The sequence below is a fragment of the Ictidomys tridecemlineatus genome, chromosome 9, assembly GCF_052094955.1.
Source record: "Ictidomys tridecemlineatus isolate mIctTri1 chromosome 9, mIctTri1.hap1, whole genome shotgun sequence".
In the NCBI taxonomy this organism is placed as follows: Eukaryota; Metazoa; Chordata; class Mammalia; order Rodentia; family Sciuridae; genus Ictidomys; species Ictidomys tridecemlineatus.
Window position 1 is genome coordinate 35074369 of NC_135485.1, and position 21760 is coordinate 35096128.

Consider the following 21760-nt stretch of genomic DNA (forward strand, 5'->3'; position numbering starts at 1 on the left):
CTGTAGCTCAGTGGCAGAGCGCTTGTCTCACATGTGTGAAGCTCTGGGTTCAATCTTCAGTTCCACATAAAAATCAAATCAAATAAAGGAACTTTGTCCATCTACAACTACAAAATAAATTTTAAAAAAATATGGATATAATATTCCTACAGTTTGGAGTGCAGTAATAGAAATGAAAAATATCAGCCTCTCTTTGATGAGTTTATCTTGCTACTCTCAAAAACATCAATTGTATCTGAAATTGTTTGAACATTCTTAATTCTGAAAGTTGAATCTCATTATCTTCAAGCATTTCTACACTAATTCTTGATACTAATGGATGTCATGCTGTGTGTGTGGAAGAAGTCCCTGAAACAGAAATGAGTAACAGATGTTTTTTCAGGTATTAGAAAGATTCTTGATTCAGATTTTCAAAATGAGGTTCAAGTACTTGTAGTGTATCCAATTGTGCAGAAACTGGTAAATGAGAACTGAATGGCATATTTAATGTGATTGAATAGAATAGAGAGCTCTGTTTGTCTCTAACTAAACTTATTTATTGGGTTTCTATGAAAATACTAGGGGTGATATATGTGAAATGATTACTATTAGTGAAAGTATGAATATTGTTGTTAGTAGTCAGGGTTTCATGAAACAGACAAGCAGAAAACATGATAAAACATGAAAATAGTGTATCCTTGGGTAAACAATCATGGAATTCAGTAGAACTTTTAGTGGAGATAGTTCATATTCAAAATAATTGAATATTTGAAATAATCACTGTAAAAGTCATGGAGATAAAAAGGGAAAATCTGAGTTGAAATTTTTTGTTTGTTTACAGTGGCTTATAATAATTAATAGACATTGCCTAAGAAATCATATTTAGACTCCAATCATTTGGAATAGGAATTGAAACCATGGTGAGATTCTTCAAGTACTTTGTGATTATTACAGAAGTGTTATTTCCATTTTTGCTGCTTAATAGAAAATTTGGAGTTTGTTAAAATTGCTTGTTACTTTTATGACTTTTTAAGACATTATTTCATTAAATGCTGTTCTCATTAATTCTGAGAGAAATGTGGTTTCAGTTTGTTACTATCTTAATGTAACTTTGAAATGATAGTTTGTTTGAGTTTTGGGGTATTTTGTAATTTGGAAATAAAATATGGTTCTAAAACAATATGATTTATAAATTAATCCATTATGTTTATATTACTATTTGACATTGAGATATTTCTAATGTGTCTGTTAATGTTTGCTACTTTCTTTGGCTTTTAATAGAGTTAGTCACATTTTCCTTATAATTTCCATATGAAGTTATGTAAGAAGAAAGCTTACACACATATACTAAAACATATGCATGGACTCTCACACACACTGTATTTAATTTAGGGTGATTATTCAATGAAAGTAAATAGTATAGAGCAAAGAACATGGATTTTGCCACTAGGCCAATCCAACTTCAATTCTTACTCTAACATTTAACAACATCATGACCTGAGCAGATATCTCTAGTACCAGAACTTTCAGTACCTAATTTTAGAACAACTATTTCACAGGAGAACTTACGGAATTAATGCAATAATGTAATGAAATAATGTAACAAGAATCCACACTCTTTAAGCCTATGTTGACAAAGATATTCTTCCCTGACCTGGCTCCATTTTCCATCTTTGCCCCATTGCCATTCAGGAATTTTTCAAATAGTAGAATTAAAGCTCCCATAAAAACAGTTCATAAGCTTTAAAACTGGCTGTGAAAAAAAATGTGTTGCATGAAATTTTCTTGTGAGAAAGAAAATTAAAGAGGGAGATGGTATAAGTTTAGATACTCAACTTGGAATTAATTTTTATAAATTACAGGAAAAAAAATTGTTAAAACTCCCACTTGGAATTGTTTTTTATAAGTTACAGAAAATAATATTTGTTAAAACATGTTCTTTCATTACTTTACCTGATTTGAAACTTTTTCAATAATGGTAAAATTGCCTGAAAGAAATAATTAATAAATTGTTTTTGAATTATTATTGAAGTGAAATATTAAAAGTATATTTATATATGAGCACATTTATTACTGTAACATTTCCTCTAAGTCCTTGAGCTAACAATATTATTTTAAATCGTCATATGTATGAGATGTCTTATTAAATATGCAGCCTGTGCCAATGAAAATCTAGCCCCACGAAAAATGCTCTGTGAAGCTATATCTTTGTGATTTCTGTGAGGCACTGCTAATCACAAAACTCTTCTAATGTCATTTTAGAAGCTCATAGTAATACGTAGCCAGTGATATTCTCTGTCAGCCATGAAAGCATCTTTGCTGAATTTTATTTGCTAGAATTTCATATAAGAACATATTGTCTATACACATTAATGCAACAAGGCTATATTTTTCTTAGTTCTCCTTTTTTCATATTTTAAAGAAATTTTCTATGAGAGGCACATTGAATGATTTTTTTAAAAGTTTATGTCAGTTTTACTCCTTGAAATATTGAAATAATTGACTATTAAATTTCTCTTTTCTCTAGTATCTTTGTTCCTTGATTCACATTGTCATTATAACTAATGTTTTTGGTTTATTTTAACATCTCTTATTGCTTTTTAATAGATTTCTTAAGGTGGAATTAGGGGATTGATAGGATTCATGTACAGCAACTTGAGTAGAGGATGCATGCCCTGTCACCATCACGTGGATAAAACACAGTCCCCAAGATCCTGCTGTCAGGAAAGTATGGGCAGCACTCATCTGCCACTCAGTGAGGACCCAGTACAAATGTCACACACCACCATGCATGCTCATATCAATCTCAAATATTCCACATTGCCTTGTTAAAAGTACTGTGTAATTGTAAAAGCATTCTCTGATGTCTCAAGTTTTTATTTGATGTTTTATCTTTTTTACGTTTCCAACTTTGCTTGAATTAGATGTACTTTTTAAACTTTTTATTGTTTTGCTGGTAACTTTTCCGTTTCACTCTTAAGACTTGCCTGTCAATAGAGATTAAAACATGCAAATGCTATCCCACTTTCTTACACAGTCACTCAACATTCTACTGGTGACATCATAAGTGACAACAGAGCACACCTGCTGGTATCCTGCACTTTCAATTCTGATACTATCTACCTGGAGATAGTGCCAGATCTCACAGATAAATGGTTCAGTCCCAACAAACTGCCTGCTTTTTGGATACCCATTGTGAATAGTAAGTTATAAGCTATTCTGCTGGCCTACTGGTTATAAATCAGGGATCTGACAACCCCTTATTAAGATCCCAATAATTTGCTAGAATACATTGTGGAACTCAGAAAAATACTTTCCTTTATGATTATTAATTTATTAATATAGAATATAAAAGGATAAAGATAAACCAGATAAGGAGGTACACAGACCTGCTTTAACTATACTGGACAACACTTATGTTAGCCTACAAGTGGATAAAATCATCTCGCGCACAAAGCCAAATTTATATTAAAAGATTAAACACCTAGAATAATTTATTGAATACCATCCTGAAAAAAAAATTAAATGGTCACTTTTTATCTAAAAATATTTATTTTTATTTTAAAATAAAAACCTTCATAACATTGTAATGTGCAAATGTTGTGAAGGTATCATTTTTAAATAATGATAAATATTTTAAAATTTATTTTAATTTTTTAAAAATTTATTTTTAAAAATAAATATTCAGTTCAACTATTCTAAGTTGTCTACTGTCTGTTCAGGATAAAGATAATTCTAAGCATAAATAACAGCTTATGCCAACATTCTTAGCTGTGAATACCTTAGGTCTTTGAATTGGCAGTAGATCAACTTCTAGAAGATGTTAGCAGGGCCAAATATTACAGGAATTTCTAGGAAGTAAGCAATTGATTTAACTGATATTAAAAACAAAAGCAAAAAATATTTCAAACTGCTTTGTGAATAAATGATGGCAAGGAGAAGAATGAAAGGGGAAAAATTTATTGTTGAGCAGTTCAGGAGAAACAATGCAGATGGTATTCCCTAGTTTGGAGCAATAGATCTAGAGAGAAATGAAATGGGACAATAGAAACAAACACATCATCAGGGGGCAGGCATGCCGGTGTGTATTTTTTTCAAGATCTTGAAATAAATATTTCTTTAAATGTCTATATTTGGGATCCTTAATTTTCAGTATGCTGCCAGATCCATCAAACCACCAATGTGAGCTAGGAAGCTCCAGAACTTATATATTTAGGTAGTATATTGGCCTAATGATTATTTAAATTAAGAGATCAATGTATATTCATCCCTTAATTGAGCCTGAACTTATTGAGCATAATGGGAGGAACAGTATAATATAAATGTAGACTATAATATCATTACTATTACTAAAGAATCCTGGGCACCATCACTTAGGGTGCCTTAACTTCTAAAGCAGAGAAGCTGTATTGCCTAATAAAGAACCCCAAACTTATTGCATTAAACATCTACAGGAAGAAGCTCAATGTTTGTAGATCAAGAATTCAGAGGTGGCACAGTGGGATAGTGGGTCTTGATTTCACCACATCTAGAATATTGGTGGAGATGATTAGAAGGCAAGGGGAAGCTCAGTGTTGGAGGCAGGCATTTTCTGGGCATATCTTTGATCACAAGTTTAGTATTTAGCGTGTCTATCAAGTGGGACCTTCGAAGACCTAATGTCTAAAATAACTACACATTATCTCTCCATGTGGTCTCTCTGCATGGACTGTTTTGGGCTTCCTTGTAGCACGTTGGCTAGATGTAAGACCACTAACATAACAAAAGCATGCAAAGGCTGTGTTGTATTTGATGACTTCACTTTGAACACTTGGTACATAGCTTCCAACAAAGTCACAATCATATTTGGATTATCAAGAAATAATTTAGGTCTGCTCTGTTAATGGGAGGAAGGTCAAGTCATATTATAAGAACATATGCTTTGGGAAATATCCTTACAATCATTTCTGGACATTGCAATCTGCCTCATATCCACTTCAGTATATAATGAAGTCTGAGGGCTGGGGCTGTAGCTCAGTAGTAGAGTGCCTGCCTTTCCCATGTAAAGCACTGCGTTGGATCCTCAACACCACATAAAAATAAATAAATAAAGATATTGTGTCCATCTACAACTAAAAAAAATATTTTAAAACAATGAACTCTGAAAATATTATAGAAGTATCTTCATTTTACATGTGTAACATTTTAGTTTAAATGCTATTTTAATTCTCTTCTTGATAGTTTATTCAGGTCATGGTTGAAAACTATGCCATTTAAAAACCATTAAGAAACATGGATATTTTAGAATACCAGAAAAAGCATTTTAGCTTCTTATTAGCTTTGCCTATGATTAATCACAAAATGAGCCAGCTTTACACTAGGAAGTCAGCATTGCTCAATAAACTAATCAATGAACTAAGCCTTGAGCATATGGTAAGCATTCTACTCCCCACAAGATATTTTAAGCTTCATCAAAATAGTTCAAAGCAAATGCGTATCCAAGTTTTTGACACAACAGGGAAATCAGTAGCAGAAATGATTTTTTTCCAGTTCCTCAGGAAGTTCTCACAATTTATTTGCACACATTCTTGAATGCTTGCTTTCCTAACAGTTCAATAAATTTATCAGAATTTACTGAAATTGGCTCTGAGAAACAAAGGAAACATGTAGTGCAAAGAGCTCTTCATGATCATATATTTATTGACAAAGTTCAACGGGGTGATAAAAATATTGGATTATGGCCTACATGTAGATCATTGCCAATGCATTTTTCTAACATGTGCTCAGCATGATAGAATATGAAAGAGAAAGGTCATGAGAGGTATATTCAAGTAGGCATGCCTCTCTGTTAATAATAATTTGTGGCAGGCAAGTCTCTGTGCTAAGTATCCCCACTGTTTACTTACTTTAATCTTGCAATAAATCCGTACAGTGTTTTAAGCAAATAAGATTTTTTCGTTGTATTTTTTTTTTAATTGATAGAGGCAAGAAATCCTGGGATAAACCCTCTAAGGCTTATATGGCAAATCAGCAGTAGTGTAAATGATTCATATTCATTTTATGCATCTACTTTTGTACCTCCAGGACTTTTGTCTGAATTCCAGCAATGAAGAAAGAGAAGGCCAAAAGCTGACAGATCTCAGAAATGATTTTATATATCATCCTAGTTTATTCCTTAAGAAAAATAACAAATCTTGATGAAAACATCTCTCAGCTACTTTCTTACATGTTTTTAATGAGAGCGGATCTTATGGCCACCTCTAAATTATTCAAAAGTTTAGGAGACAACTATTCTTTTTGCCTTTACTTCCATAGCAAAGAAAGACTAGAGGGCTGTGAAGGCCCATGATGACAATACTTGGCAGTGTCTGCTGCACATCCTGTGTAAACAGTGCCCTATTGTCATCTATGCTTTACAGTTGATATGAGTGCAACGTGGACAACTAAATCATTTTTCTAGAGCTACATGCACAGTTGCTAAAAGAGCTGGGGTGGAAGCTGAGCTTCAGAGACACATTTTTCAATTGCTACAAATGCTGCTTTGTACTACTATCCCAGGTCATTATTTCAAGAAATCTCCCTTTCTTAAGCCTGGTATCACAAAGACTTTAGGAGAAGATGCTTCCAACCAGGACACCTGTGATATGCTAAACGTTTCCAAAAAGTTATTTTTATTAAGTAATCTGAAGGAAATATTAGTTTCAATATTTACAGGGGAAAAAAAAACAAGACTTAGAAATTTAAATAATGTGTTCATGGCCATATATAATGGAGAGTTATTGTTTTGATTCTTCTTAATTTCTAAGTTCCTTTCTTTTTTGCTTTACAACAAGGATTGTGATTTATATAACTATAGTGACTATTCCTATTGCACACACATGTACATACCCCTATGAACTGTAGTAAAACAGGTAACGTGCCTTTATCATCTTAAATATTGGCTGTAAGCACAGATCCATAACTTTTTCATCGAGAAAAACATAATTTCTATACCCACTGAACAACTCATCATTTTCTACTCTTTCGAGCTCCTGGAAACCACCATTCTACTTTCTGTTTTTATGAGTTTGACTACTTTAGATTCATCATAAAAGTGGAATTATTATTTTGGGGACTGACTTGTTTTACTTAGTATGTTGCCCTCAAAGTGCATCCATAACATATCCATAGCATGTGCCAGGATTTCTTTCTTTTTTAAAGTGGAATAATGGTAAATTGTATGTATCTATCATATTTTACTTATTCATTCATTCCTTACTGAACACTTGGGTTGCTCCCAATTAGATACTGTGAATAATTCTGTGATGAAATTGGGGGTCAAGTATTCAAATATCTTTTGGAAATTCTGCCCCCCCCCCACCACACACATTCTGCTTTCGATTGAATCATTGTATAAGTAACTTTAATTAATATTATAATTTAAAACATTAAGTCTGTGGACATCATTTGGAGGTTTCCTGTTTTTTTTTTTTTCTTTCCCCTTCATTCTTGTGATCATTAGCCTGTGACTTTTGGTTTTTCAGCCTTGTGAATTAAGGTAGATAATCTTGTTTCTCTGGTTTGCCAACCCTGATTTGAGTCTTCTGTTTTCAATCCCACGCTGGATGAGCACGTTTTGCTGCCCCTCTCCTCTAATGTTAGTGACTACATCAAGATATATTCATAGTAATGCTTTTGGACTTATGCTGGGAAAGCAGAGCCTGGATCTATGGAGAGGCAATTTTTGTAGAGCGCTCACCAGGGCAGGTTTTCAGATGGACATGCCTGGGATTAATCCCACTTGTAAGACTCACTTCTTCTGGACTTTGGACAAGTATATCAACCACTCTGTGCCCCAGTTCCTTCTGTGTAAACTGAGGATGATAATGGTAGCAATTTCTTAGGGATATTGTAAGGATTAAATTAGTTATTATAATTGAAGTTCTCATGACAATACCCAGTAAATAGTACACATTATCACTACTTTTTCTTATCATCATATTTTGTATTCCCTGTTCATTTCTTTCTTCTCAGAATCCATTACCTCTCATAAGTTCTTTTAGAAAAGCATGTGTTTTCCCCAGTATAATTTGTTTCATGTGTCATCTTCAAATTCTTCTTTACATTATCTGTCAAAAGCGGTCTGAATTAAAAATCAAACCATGGTTTACTCGTGTAGTATTAAAGATACTTATTTTCAGGACCTGAGAATACTGTCATTTCATTTTTGAAACGTGAATACCAGAAGAAAAAGTTGGCCCAACTCTCCATTGTGATAGCTTAGGAACCAAATTCCTCAACAAGACTCTGAAAAGCACAAGAAGTAAAATCAAGACTCAATAAGTGAATGGTGTGAAACTAAAAAGCTCCTTTACAGCAAAAGAAACAATCAAAAACTGAAGAGACAGCCTACAGGATGAGAGAAAAATCTTTGCCACCTGCACCTCAGAGTATTAATCTCCAAGATATATGAAGAACTCAAAAAACTTAATACTAAAAAAACAATAGCTCAGCCAATTAATGGGAAAAGGAACTGAAAAGGCACTTCACAGTAGAACACATACAAATGGCTAACAAATATATGAAAAAACGTTCAACATCTCTAGCAATTACAGAAATGCAAATTATCTCTAGCAATTATAGAAATGCAAATTACACAATTTAAATGTTCTATTGTTCTTCTTGTGGGGCTATGAATGAAAATCACATCAAAAACTCCTTTGGGTTAGACTTTTCCTGTGTTCCTGTGTTCCTCATTCATGCTCAAGGAGACAAAGGAAGGGAGGACAGGAAGGATTATGCCACAGGCATAATATGAAGATGGTTCTAATTCCTTTATAATATATCCTAAGCCTGGGTTTACATTATAAACACAAGGTATGAGCAAAATTTTGATCTTAATATATGTCACAATGTGTAGGTCACCTAGCTCTCTGGTTCACAGTTTTTTTTGTTAAGTGGAATATGCCTGATTTTGTTCCTTCGCATTCCAGAGACTTTGCAAATGTTCACCTGAAATCATTAATATAGAAAAGCTTATATTTAAGAACAATACGCTAATGTTAGTCATTAATATTAATGTAAGGAGAGGATTTCAAATTTTACATTTTTGTTATGATAGACATGTTTTTAAAAGACAAAGTAAAAAATGAAATTTGAGCACAATGATTGGAATTTAAAAATTAAAAATTCAAATCTGAGTATTAATGTAAGAAAATTTTAGTAGTGCCTTAAATTTATATTCAGATATTTGATTTACAGTGGATAAAGGGTATATCATGACTGAAATAATCTATTGTATAATGTTAACTCAAAGAAGGTTGCATACTTTATTCCATGTGTGCAATTTTTAACAAATTATTCTTTGTGATTATTTGAAATGTAAATTTTAATAATTGAAATGCACATACTGAAATGGAGAAAGAAAGCACATGAGTAATGGGCAAGGTAAATTAAATATTTATTCCAATGGAATTATTCATAAAAGGCTGCTTGGGTTATAGCGTTCTGAAAAATGTTGTTAAATGCAAGATTATAGACACAAACAATTTTAATGAGGAAATCTGCTATCACAAGGGAGAAAATTTTTTAAATTATTTGAATATTTACATTTACCACTTATCTTTAAAAGAATTTTAGTGGTAAATAATCTTGTGTTTATCTTTAGACTGACCTACTTTATCTACTTTAAATAACATTGAAATAATACTAAAAAAACCAGTATTTTCTTAACAGGACAGATTTACAATTTTTCATACATTTTTAAAAAGAAGACACAGTTTTGATTACTATATTTTTGAAAGAAATTAAGAGTATGAAGTTCAGTAGAGAGCAATTAATTCTGTTATGTCACATGAAACTCTTCAAGCAAGACCTTTTTCTTTCAAAGTTAAAATATATAAGAAAATGCATATTTTTAAATATGGTCCTTTTAGTTAGCATAGTAAAGTTTTTCTGAAACAGACATTCTCCAAATTCTTCCTGTAATGTGTCAGAGAGTCAGTATTAAGGCATTACAGTTCATGTGATTCTGTTGCATATACTGAGCTATGTCACAGCATAAAAGCAGCCATAGTCAATATGTTAATGCTGGGTGTGTCCATGTCCCAATAACCATTGATGTGACCATAGTTTGTCGATTCCTTTTTTAAAAACCCAATACTTTATATTTTGATTGGATATTAGGTGACCTTTTTTTAAAAAAGGTATTTTTTAATTTATAGATGGACACTAGTTTTTATTTATTTATTTTGATGTGGTCCTACAAATCAAACACAGTGCCTCATTGAGTCACAATCCAGCCCATTAGGAGTCCTTTTAAAAGGGCTTTTAGACTATGTTAAAGCTGAAATAAAAATTCACTTTGGAAAGAATAAGTAAAGGCTATTAATAAATCTTATATTATAGTAAATTTTTGCTTTAAATGGAATGGAGTGTGTGGTTTTTCGGTTCCCTACTTCCCATTTGTGAAAGAATTGCATATCTACTGTTGAAATGAATATGAGCAATCACTTTGCCATTCAAGTAATTTTTTTTTAACTGAAAGATAAGGCTCGTTATAGCTAGACACACCTAAATTTGATTTTAGCTTACAGATATATGAGCTTGGAGAATGTACATGTTATACTGAACCTCAATTTTCCTATTTGCTAAGTAGAGTTCCTTTCTTTGAAGACTAAATAATTAACATCTAATTCATTTAAGGTTGCAGAAACAAGCAGGTACTCAAGAAATAGTAAGTCATTTCCCTCATTCTACAGCGTTTTATGCAAATAGTATATCTGCTACTTTGGACCTTAACAAAGGACCACCAACTTTATCTTTAATACTATACTTTGGAGTCAGGGAAGAGAGAAGTGGGAAGATTAAAAAAATATTTTAAAACAAATTTAAAAAGATAAATTATTTTCCTGATTTTCTGGCTTTCAATTTTCCTTCAGTAACTTTTTTCTTAAGTGAAAACAGACATTCTCATATCATGAGTTATTTGCAATGTTCTGAGTGCTTTTCCTAATATATATTATTCTCATCAATTTACCTGAGTAAGATTACTGGACAGTTCAGATTAGGAGGAAGTCACAAATTGCTGGAATAATCTAGAAATTTATGGTTTGAGCAGTGAAAACGTAAGTATTAGTTATATTTGGCTAGCATCTTATGGTTCAATTTCTTTTTAAAACTCTCTATCAAGGAAAAATTTTAATTAATTCATTAATTCAAAAACTGTGAAATAACATTGATCAGAAATTAACTTCAGTGCTAAAGTCATGGTCACACACTCTGAAACAATTCAGGGAGATATCTATATGAAAACAGGACACATTTTTTAAGAGAAGGTAACATGTAACTTTTTATTTCACAGCAAGTTACTAAGTCTAGGATCATGAATGTACAGAACACTTGGAAAAATCGAAATATTTTTGCCACACACTTACAAATGCTTCTCAAAATCATGAAGCAGAAATAAAGCAAAAGCAGTTTTCATCACAAGCTGTAAAACTTTATTATATGAAGTGACTACATACACTTAATGGATGCAAATAGCCATTATTACAGCAATTTATTGAGACTGAAAAAATTTTCATTTAGGTCAATAGTGTCCTAAAAGTCTGTCCATTATCCCTTTCTGCTTGACTACATTCCAGATATCACAGTATTTACTACTCAGAGTCAAAAGGTCCAGGGACATTTCATTGTCCAACAATAAATATTCATTTGTTTATTAAGTCAAATGTTTCAGAAATTGTTTGAAGATCAGAAATCAACTTCCTGGATTTGTATGGCACTAGAGTGGCTTATTTCTATTTATGCTTCTCATCTCTTCCTTTCTTTGCCTATATATATATATATATATATATATATATATATATATATGTGTGTGTGTGTGTGTGTGTGTGTGTGTGTGTGTGTGTGTGTGTGTCTCAGCTAGAAAGACAGAATAGTCTACTTGAAGAGAAAATCCTTTCAATAAGGGTCAGATTTAATTAAAATAGTAATCTGGACAGATCACCTATGATTTACACTTCAGGAAAAAACACAGATCCTTAAAAAATTAATCACGGGATTAACAGCAAACAAGATTGTAACACAAGCAGAATTTCTTTGTAGTGTTTTAGTGTCTATTTACACACAGACAAGTATTAAAGAAAGGATCCCCCAAACACATGCCAGGTCTTATAGTTAATGTTGCTTATGAATCAATGCTTAAAGTCTGCCACTTTTCTTTCTTAATCAAGGTGATCTCTCCCCCATCCACTGAAAACTTCTGTAATTGAGAACTGGTCTTCATCCCTCAGCTTCTATACTTCTAAAATCTATTAGCTTCCTTATTTTTCTTATTCTCAAGATCATGCACCAATAAGATGAAAGTTCTCCAATTTAATAATGGGTTTTTTTCGTATTCAAGTATCTCTGTGCACTCTTGATGAATGTTTAATGTCTGGTCTCCTGAAGTTTGTATTCTTGCTTCTCCACCATAGAAAAAGGCCTGTATTTCCAGCCTTACCTTCAAGTGTCTCTATATTAGATAATTAAGGTGAAATTTTCGTTTGTTTCTATGATTTTGCTTCTTTATGCAAGCTGTATTCTCACCTGGAAGTTGTGATCTCTGTTTTCCTCACCTGTTTCCATCTATAAACATATATCCATGAAATCTTCCCAATATTATTCTCCTTTTCTTGAATTGTGTAAGTAATCCTCTTATCTATTTGATTGTCTGTTTCTTGAGAGTGCATCTTTTACATTTTCTATTAAAAAGAATATTACTTTGCATATAGAAAGTGCTGCATAAATATTTAAATTAGGTAACTTCACTTCCAAAATACAAACACAAAAAAAGCAGAGACAACCTTATGTTTACAAGAGCAATGTAGTCAATGGTGTTTGAAAAGTCCATTTGGAATGTCTTTAATAAAGACTTGTTAATGGTTTTTGCAGCTTCTTTGTGGCACGATAAGGCCTCCCTAGCAGTAAAAGGCAAAGAATGGCTAACAGACAATACCAATTAGAGCTGACCTTCATACAATAAGATACTAAGTAGCTGAATAAATTTAATGATTAAAAAATACTTGGTCAGAGATAATATTTATAATATGTGTAATGGGACAAATTCTAAATTATTAAAGCATCAATTGGGTCTCTTTGATCCTGGTGCTGAGACCAATGAAATGGTTGTGGATGTGGCTTCTTTCTCCAACAAAGTTTACAAGACTGAGAATAAGCACTCATATAGAATTTGGATCATTGTAATGCCTATATTTATTCTTTCGCTGTGTTTATTCAAATACTAGGTGTTAGTTTCAATTTTACTCAAACGAATCATATGCTTTTCTATTATAGAGTCGAAGTATAGAATGTATTTAGTCTTAATATATTGACTTGATACACAATTTCACCTTTTTATTTATGGGCTCCATGGTGTGAGAATACTCTCAGCCATTCTTTTTGATCTTGAGACATTGTCAAGAAAGCAGTCCTCAGGTTGGGGTTGTGGCTCAGTGGTAGAGCTCTTGCTTAGAACATGTGAGGCACTGGGTTTGATTCTCAGCACCCTATATAAATGAATAAATAAAAAATAACTGTCCATCAATAACTAAAAAAATAAAAATAAAAAGCAGTCCTCAATTTTGTCCTTGTTCTTAAGGAAAGATGTGGCTTGTTTTATGACTACATAGATATCTGAATATGGGAACACACTAAAGGTGAAAAGCCCAGATGGTCACCTCTTTATTTACACATATTTACTGGGCTTTAATTCAGAATTGATCAGCTTTAAAAACATTATAATGAAATCTACCTTTACCTTAAAATAAAATGCATTCAAAGAATTGTCTGATTTTTTTTGCTTACATCAAAACTTTATATTTAGTGAGACTTCTGGGGAAAATATTCCCTTTCCCTACTGAATTCTCAGAAATATAATTATCTATTAAAACAACAACAACAACAACTCAACATTGTAGTAGTTGATTGCAAGTGAGCCTAATTTTGTCCATGCAGTTCAAGGATACATAAAATGTTACCATGTTATTGTAAATCTAAATGGAAAAACAATGTGCTAATCTCATTTCTCTTTCAGAAGTTTTGCATCCTGGACATATATTTAGAGGATACATCTACATGAATTAACATTTTTTAAAAAAATGATTCTACTAAATCCTTCTGCTTCAGTTATCTTTCTCATCTGTTATATCCACTGTTTTGGTATGAGTGTTAAAAACTTTTTTTTTTTCCATCCAGGATACACAAGTCCCAGTAAATTTAGACATAACTCACCTAGAAAAAGAGGAAGCTTTTTAAAACATATTTCCCAAAATGGTAAAATTAATACTTTAAAGAAGAAAGGAAGAAGGATTACATTGCCTCCCATTTGAAAAAAAGTTTTTTTTGATTTCTTGTAAAAAGTGTCTAAATGTACTTTGACCTTTTCATGCTAATTTTTAGAAATAATCAGTTTGTACACCTCTCTTTCTCATCTGAATATTTAAATAAAAACTGCTCAAAATAATAGCAGCTTTGAAAACAATGGGCTTATTTTTATGGTATATACAAGAAATATAAATAGAAAATCATCTTTTATATTTTCATCAGTTTTATTTTCACTTTTAAATACTGTCAACATTTGAAGTCTAGTTAATAAAACACCAATGAGAAAATCCAGGCTGTTTATATCAAGCATTTTATGTATTTTAAAATGTAGTCATGCTCAGATACAATTGAAAGAGCCCCAAAGTCAAAACTGCCCCATGATAATGAGCAGGCTATAGCTTAAAACATGTGAACTAGCCATAAAAAAATTTAATGAATTACTTTATTTCTTCATGGATACTTTATTTTTCATTTATCCAGAAATGAATGTGCAAGTTAGAATATCCACCAGTACTCGATGTTATAAACCTGAATGCATGAATAATCTACAAATGAATATATACACAGTCAAAGTTTAATTGGCTTTCCATTTTTTAAAAAAAGGCAGTCTCAGTGGATATTTGTCATTACTGTTCAATTCCTTCTTCTTTTCTCAGGGGTTTGTAAGCAAAGTGAAAAAAAAATCAGTTTTAGCCAGGTTAAAAATCCTATATGTTCCCAAAACAAGTATAACCATGCCAGAACCCCACTCACTGACCAAGTAGGAGAGGAAACTCACATTAAAATCTCAACTGTCAAATATGAAGGTGACATCAAAACTTTATATTTAATGAGACTTCTGGGGAAAATATTCCCTTTGATTTTCTACTCTTTTAAGGACTCAATCATAAAACTCTTCACTCTAATCTTGCTCTTGGCAATGGGAACACTTTTTAAAGTCTATCTTCTGGCTGACTGTGGTGTTTCTCCAGAATCTGGTTTTGGTGAATGAATATGGAGCTTGTATAAGAAATTGATATGCTAAATGACTTAGTGGGATATAATCATTGAAGCCTAACTTTAATTCCCTTCTTAACTAGAGACAGTTGGCAAGTATTGATAGTCTTTAAATATAGTGAGACTTTATCGGCACTTTTCCTACTGTTTTCTGAAGAAATTTAAAGAGCTCCCACACTCAAGTTCATTCAGGATGCCTCTGAAAAGCTCCACTTTTAACATGATTTTGAGGCTTGCCCCATTTTCTAGAAAAGAGAACAGAACCATTTATAATGTAGTTGTGAAACTGGACCAGAATCCGGGAGGTGGAAGAGGCAATATGTGACACAGGCCTTAAACTGTTTCCCAGATACGTATGGTCTAATAAATGTTAATACTACGTATTTAAGATCATACCCTCAATATGACTTGAAATCTAATTTTCTAAATAACTTTTAACCATTAAGAATACATGTAACCTCTCTTCCCTAATGCTTGTTAACTCAGGGACTGTAACACTCTTCTAGCACCTAAAGAAAACAATTATCTTTTCCTTTTGCATTGAATTGTAATGTGAGCAGATTTTAGCATTTCAGTGTTAACATCTTCATCCTTCATAAATATTATTAGACAGAAAATAAAATGGATAAGTGTAACATTTTTCCTGAATTTTTTTCATCTTGCTTATGAAAAAATTGATGTGACTATGTCCATCTAATTTTACAGATCCTCAGACTAAATGTAGCCAGAGTTTTGTTTAATATTGAATCAGGAAATGGACTGGATTAAATGACAGATACATACTGGCTATTTCATAAGTCACCTGTAATTGCCAACTAGCTTTTGATTTAACTATTTCAGATTGTATTCATAGATAATGATAACATTTTTCACTCCAAAAATTTATGCAACTACAAGTTGTCAATTCACAACAAATAACTTTTAAAAATAAATAAAACAGTGTCTTCTGGGGAATGAAAAATCTTGGAAATAAATTCAAAGAAATTATAAATTTGTTTTAACAAACTGCATCCCAAACAGTGCAGATAAATAAAAATCAAGAAAAAAAATCAAGTAAGCAATGTTTCTAGACAAAATAGTTATTAAACATTAGGCATTAGTCTCCCAATACAATGATAGTTATATTTAAACAAAATACATACTAAATTTATTTCATCTTTAAAATATGTATCACATAACTTATGAAGCTTTCAAAATCCTAACAAGATTTAATACTAATAAATTAATAATATACATAATAATATTTTAACATACTGGATCTGACAACTAATGAGTTTTCTGTAAATTTATGTAAATGAATTTAAAAGTAGTTATTTTATTTACCTATGAAGGCCTTAAAATAGTTATAATACTATTCAGATTTTAACCGTTGGATTCTCCCCATTTTAAGTTTGACCCTCTTATTACTGAAGTACAACAGATTACATCAGATTTAGCCAGATGTCTTATGATTTTTTGTTTAGAAATGGAATTTATAAGTAAAGATAACCAACCCAGTAAACCAGATTGAATAGTGCGAAAGCTGTTGGGAAAAATATTCGAGAGTAGGAGTCAATTTTCGCAATGCGTATGTGGATCCTTCCTTCCCTCCAAGATCCTGTTCTGCAGTCTTCAAAGCAGCAGAAGAAGCTGGCACAATCTTTACCCTCCAAACACTGATACCCATAATCATCTTCTCCTTGAGGCAGAGAAATGCTATTCATTGGAATCAGAGTGGATCCAGCATGGAGACCAGGGGATAGCTGACAAAATAATAAATTAGTTTTTGAGACAAAAAAAAAAAAAAAAAACAGAATAAAGAAGGATCAATTTGTGCCTCAAGAAAAACTCTGGGAGACTGATAAGCAATAGAAGTAATTATGATTTTCAAAAATTAAATATTTTCAATTTTAATGTAGTTTTAGATAACAATTTACATCACAACATGTAAATTTCCTTACTTTCCAGAGATTATGTACAATACAAATAACCCTAAAAGTATATTTTAAAATTTTAGAAAGTTGGTCCACCAAAATACTGTCAACATGAATTGAATACTAAAATTAGAATGAATCCTATATTTCTATTGTACATTAGACTAAAACATTTTCAATGCAATTTTTCTTTGTCATATCATGTGTTATTTATTTTTATAATAATAAAAGTAAATAACAAAGAAGGTCTTCCAAAAATGCAAAAGGCATAAGAAGTTGTGAATAGCAGAAAAAAAATTGAGAAATTGTAGTGAACAAGTGCAAAGCATCATATTTTGAAGTGATGAACACAAGCTAAAAACGTAGATTTGGGGGAAAAAATGGTGTTCAAAACCTGCTCATTCCACCACTCTACTTATCATAATAGTTGGAATTATTTGCACCTAATTTTTATGATAGCTGTGGTAAGTAAATTTCATAACTTATTGTAGAATGATCAGTGCTCCATCTTGCCTGGTAATAATAGTGACCACTATTATCAGGATTACTTGGGAGACATATCAAATTAACATTTTATGATTGCCAGTATCCAAATAATACTTAGAAGTGTTTTTAAAGTGTCATAAATCAGGAAATGTCAGAATACTATAGAGCATTAAGGCAAGCCCTTTAGAGTCAGACATAGACTAAAATTCTAGCCTGGTTGACAGATTTGTATAAACTTGAATTTCTCTCTAGCCTCAGCACCCAACAAAATATGTGAAACATAGCAAGTGTTCAAGTAGATAATAATTATTGTTTCTGTTACTGTTCTTTTCACCATTGACCCCTGACAAGGATATATTACAATCAAATACAGAATACATGATAAAACAGAAAAGTAATAAGCAATAATAACAAAACTCCTAAACTTAATCAAAAGAGTTCCTAGAAAAAACAAATTAATAAGCTATCAATAAAAAGGCATGGAAAATATACGTGAAGACAGTGGTTTCAGTTATTCATCCTTCAGAACTTCTGCCTGTTTCAAGGGTAATCTAATTTGTGAATCTAACAAATTATTAAAATCGGTGGTTTTATTATTTCAACACAATGTCATTTTATAATTTTTAACTTGATCTTAATTCTTTCTAATGTAAATGTTTATCAAAATTATTTTCAGTTTATTTTGGTATGGTGATGCACACCTATAATCTCAGCAGCTCAGGAGGTTGAGACGGGAGGATTGCGAGTTCAAAGCCAACCTCAGCAACTATAACTATAGCCATAACTATAGGAGGTAGAATATGGACACAGGAAGAAGGTGAAGTGCTAAGCAACTCAGTGAGACCCCTTCTCTAAATAAAATACAAAATAGAGCTGGGAATGTGGCTCAGTGTTCAAGTGCCCCTGAGTTCAATCCAGATTCCAAAAAGAAAAAACCCACAAATTATTTTCAGTTTGATCTTTGAAAAAGATAACTCCTAAAGTAAGACAAATTAAATACTTTATAGAAAAGGATTTACAAATTAAACAAAACAAAAAAGAATTCCTTAAATGTGGACCTATATTCAAAGCCATTCTACTTTGAAAAAGAAACAGAATTCAAGCCAGTAAATATTAAAAGTTCACTATATGCAGAATAAAGCAAACTATTGCATTTAGTGATACTTAAAAAATTTAAAAACATACATCACAATATCCATATTTGAATCAAAATATTCAGCTTAGGGATAAGAATCAAGGGCCTAAACACAAATAAATTCATGACTACACCTGGCTAGACACATTGTAAAAAACAGAGGTGGTTTTTATGTAATGTTAATGACAGCTCTTTTGAGGGTGGCACTTGGTGTACTTGAGTAGACTCTTTGTGGAGCACTAAAATTATATAAACAGTGAGACTAACTGATATTCATTTCTTTGTCACTTAATATTAAGTAGCATATTTTCATATGTTAATTAGTGAAAACTGATTAAAATACATTTTTTAAGCTGACACTTTTAAGGTTTATATGATTGAAGGCACATTTCACATATACCTATGTCACTCAGCATTGTCATATATAGAAATATGGTGTCAGAAGATATCAGTAGTGTATGGGAGGGATGATCAAGGATGAAAGTGCACAAAAATGGAGAAAAACTGCAAACAATTTAGTTTAAGAATGAACTAATCTTTGGTGGTCACTGTCATGGAGATTCTCTTGTAATGACACTTGGACAATTTTCTTGTTTCTTGCTGTTCCCTCCTTCCCTCCCTCTAGAAAACCAAATTGATAAATTGAAAGAGACTGAAGTTCAATGGATGATGAAAGTGAACAGAAGTAGACTCTATCTAGGTGAAAAAAATACCAAAGATCTGACACGGTATCAATAAAATAAAATACTGCTGACACACAGACTTCTGGCTTGGAAACCACTGAAAGATTAATGGGAAGAATATATACATTCCCAACCACATCTTCTGAAGGACAATTACACTACCATGGCTGCCCTCCAAAACAACATAAAAATAAAAGTAAAAATAAAAGTAAATCAGCCAAAGTGATATAAAAATAAACAACATACTGGAACAAGATATTCTTTTACTATGATGATAGCTCAAAGGATATCCCGTGTTTTATTATTTTCACAACGTCCCTAAGATTTGAGTCAAACATAATTTTTAGAAATTCATCCCATTCCCACTACCAAAAATACATACATCAAGTGCTATTTTAATAATATATTATATCTAATAATATACTGAAATATGTAAAATAACATTTTAAGCACCAAGACGTACTAATGTGAAATATTAATAACTAGATAAATCATTTAAAGTATAAGTTACATTTGCTTGGTGTTCTGGTTTAGATATGAGGTATTCCCCCAAAAGCTCATGTGTGAGACATGAGGTGACTTACAGGGGTGAAATGGTTTCATTATGAGAGGAGAAAACTAACCAGTGGATTAATTCCCTGATGAATGAACTGAACAATAACTATAGCAGGTAGAATATGGACACAGCAAGAAGGTTATTGGGGGTGTGACTTGGGGGTTTATATTATTATTCCTGGGGAGCAGAGCTCTCTCCCTCTGCTTCCTAGCTGTCAAGCCCTCGGCTGCTTCCTATCCTATACACTTCTACTACTATGTTCTGCCTCACCTCAGGCTCAGCTATGGAGCAGACCCACCAGGGAATGAAATGTGGAAACAGTAAACCACAATAAATTGTTTTCCTCCTCTAAATTGTTCTTGTCAGGTATTTTGGTAACAGTGATGCAAAAGTTAACTAAAACATAAAGTTATGTATTTATTTAATTAGTATTTATACCATATGCTAACAACATGCATGCTATTCAATTAGTAATATAAATAGCAAATATTATTAGATGAATTTGTTAATGTTATGAAATACTAATATTTCTCATTAATTCCCTTTCTAAAGCACTATGCATGAGAATGTCAACCTAAGCACTGGTTTTCTCTACCTCTCTTTTATAAATTTTATTTAAGTATCTGCCAGAATGTTAAAAAAATTATGAAATCCACATCAATACTCAAAACAGGAGGTGGATTTTGGTGAAAAGAAATCAAAAAGTATATCTAAAGAAAAGGCATCTCAGAAATGTCAAGGAAATGGAAGTGTGCATGTGGAAGATGTTCTTTCCCATCAAAACACTAGAGATGCTCCCCATAAGGGAGAAAAAAATGGGATGCTAAATAAGATGAAAACATCTTATTAGCTAAATGCCTCCATTTCCTGATCAGTCACAGTGTTTTGAACCATAGCCCTTGTACTGTGCATGCCCAGAAGTCAGATGCTAACAGGTGGTGGTTTGCTCATTATGGGCACTCCATAACTTCTTAGAGTATAAAATAATAACCTTCCACCAGCTCGAGGAATTTAGAACTCCTGTGGAAGTGTTGGAATGTTCTAGTAATGCCCTCATTGTCCTAATATTTATCATTTAGAGAGTATGGGTGTATATTTGGAAGCAAAGAGATGGTATGCTCCCAAACACACAAGAAAATAAAATCTGACAACTAAGAACTTGACACTTAGATAATGCATTTGCAGGGTCTATTGGAGAATAATTATCAAGGACTTTTGAGATAAACCAACAATGCAAAAGGAAAAAAGTGCCGTGGAACAGTTAGAAGTACTGACTAATAATTCACTAAAGAAGAAGAATAATTCTTGTAATTAGTTCACTCAGAAGTAATTGAGCTGATAAATCCATTTAAGAAGAAGCAAAGGGAGAACAGCTAGAAAATAAGACATCTAAGAAATTCAACATGCTTGGGTAAGTTTTAAAAACATTAAAAAAAAAATCAAAATAAAATCTTGAGAAAATTTCTCATCCTATATATAAAAAAAAAAAATACCTCACTGAAAAAGGGGATTAAAAAAATCTGGAATGCACGGTTAATCCAGGAAACTTAAAAATATCTAACAATAGTTTTTTGAGGAGAAAATAGAAACCTCTATTTATATAGAACAAATTCTATTTTTATTATTATTTTTATTCTATTTTTATAGGAACAAAGACTCAAAAAAAATTCACAAAAATAGTAGAGGT

General features: G+C 32.0%; 1 protein-coding gene across 1 annotated transcript in view; it reads right to left on the bottom strand.

Moving 5' to 3' along the window:
* Positions 1-14509: 14509 nt before the first annotated feature.
* The window catches only part of Gabrg1 (gamma-aminobutyric acid type A receptor subunit gamma1), an 83443-nt gene continuing 76192 nt past the window's right edge, over positions 14510-21760 (bottom strand). Inside the window, exon 9 of the mRNA XM_005319963.4 lies at positions 14510-17042. Within this exon, the coding sequence (XP_005320020.1) occupies positions 16773-17042 (270 nt within the window). The 3' untranslated portion in view covers positions 14510-16772. The remainder of the gene's footprint in view (positions 17043-21760) is intronic.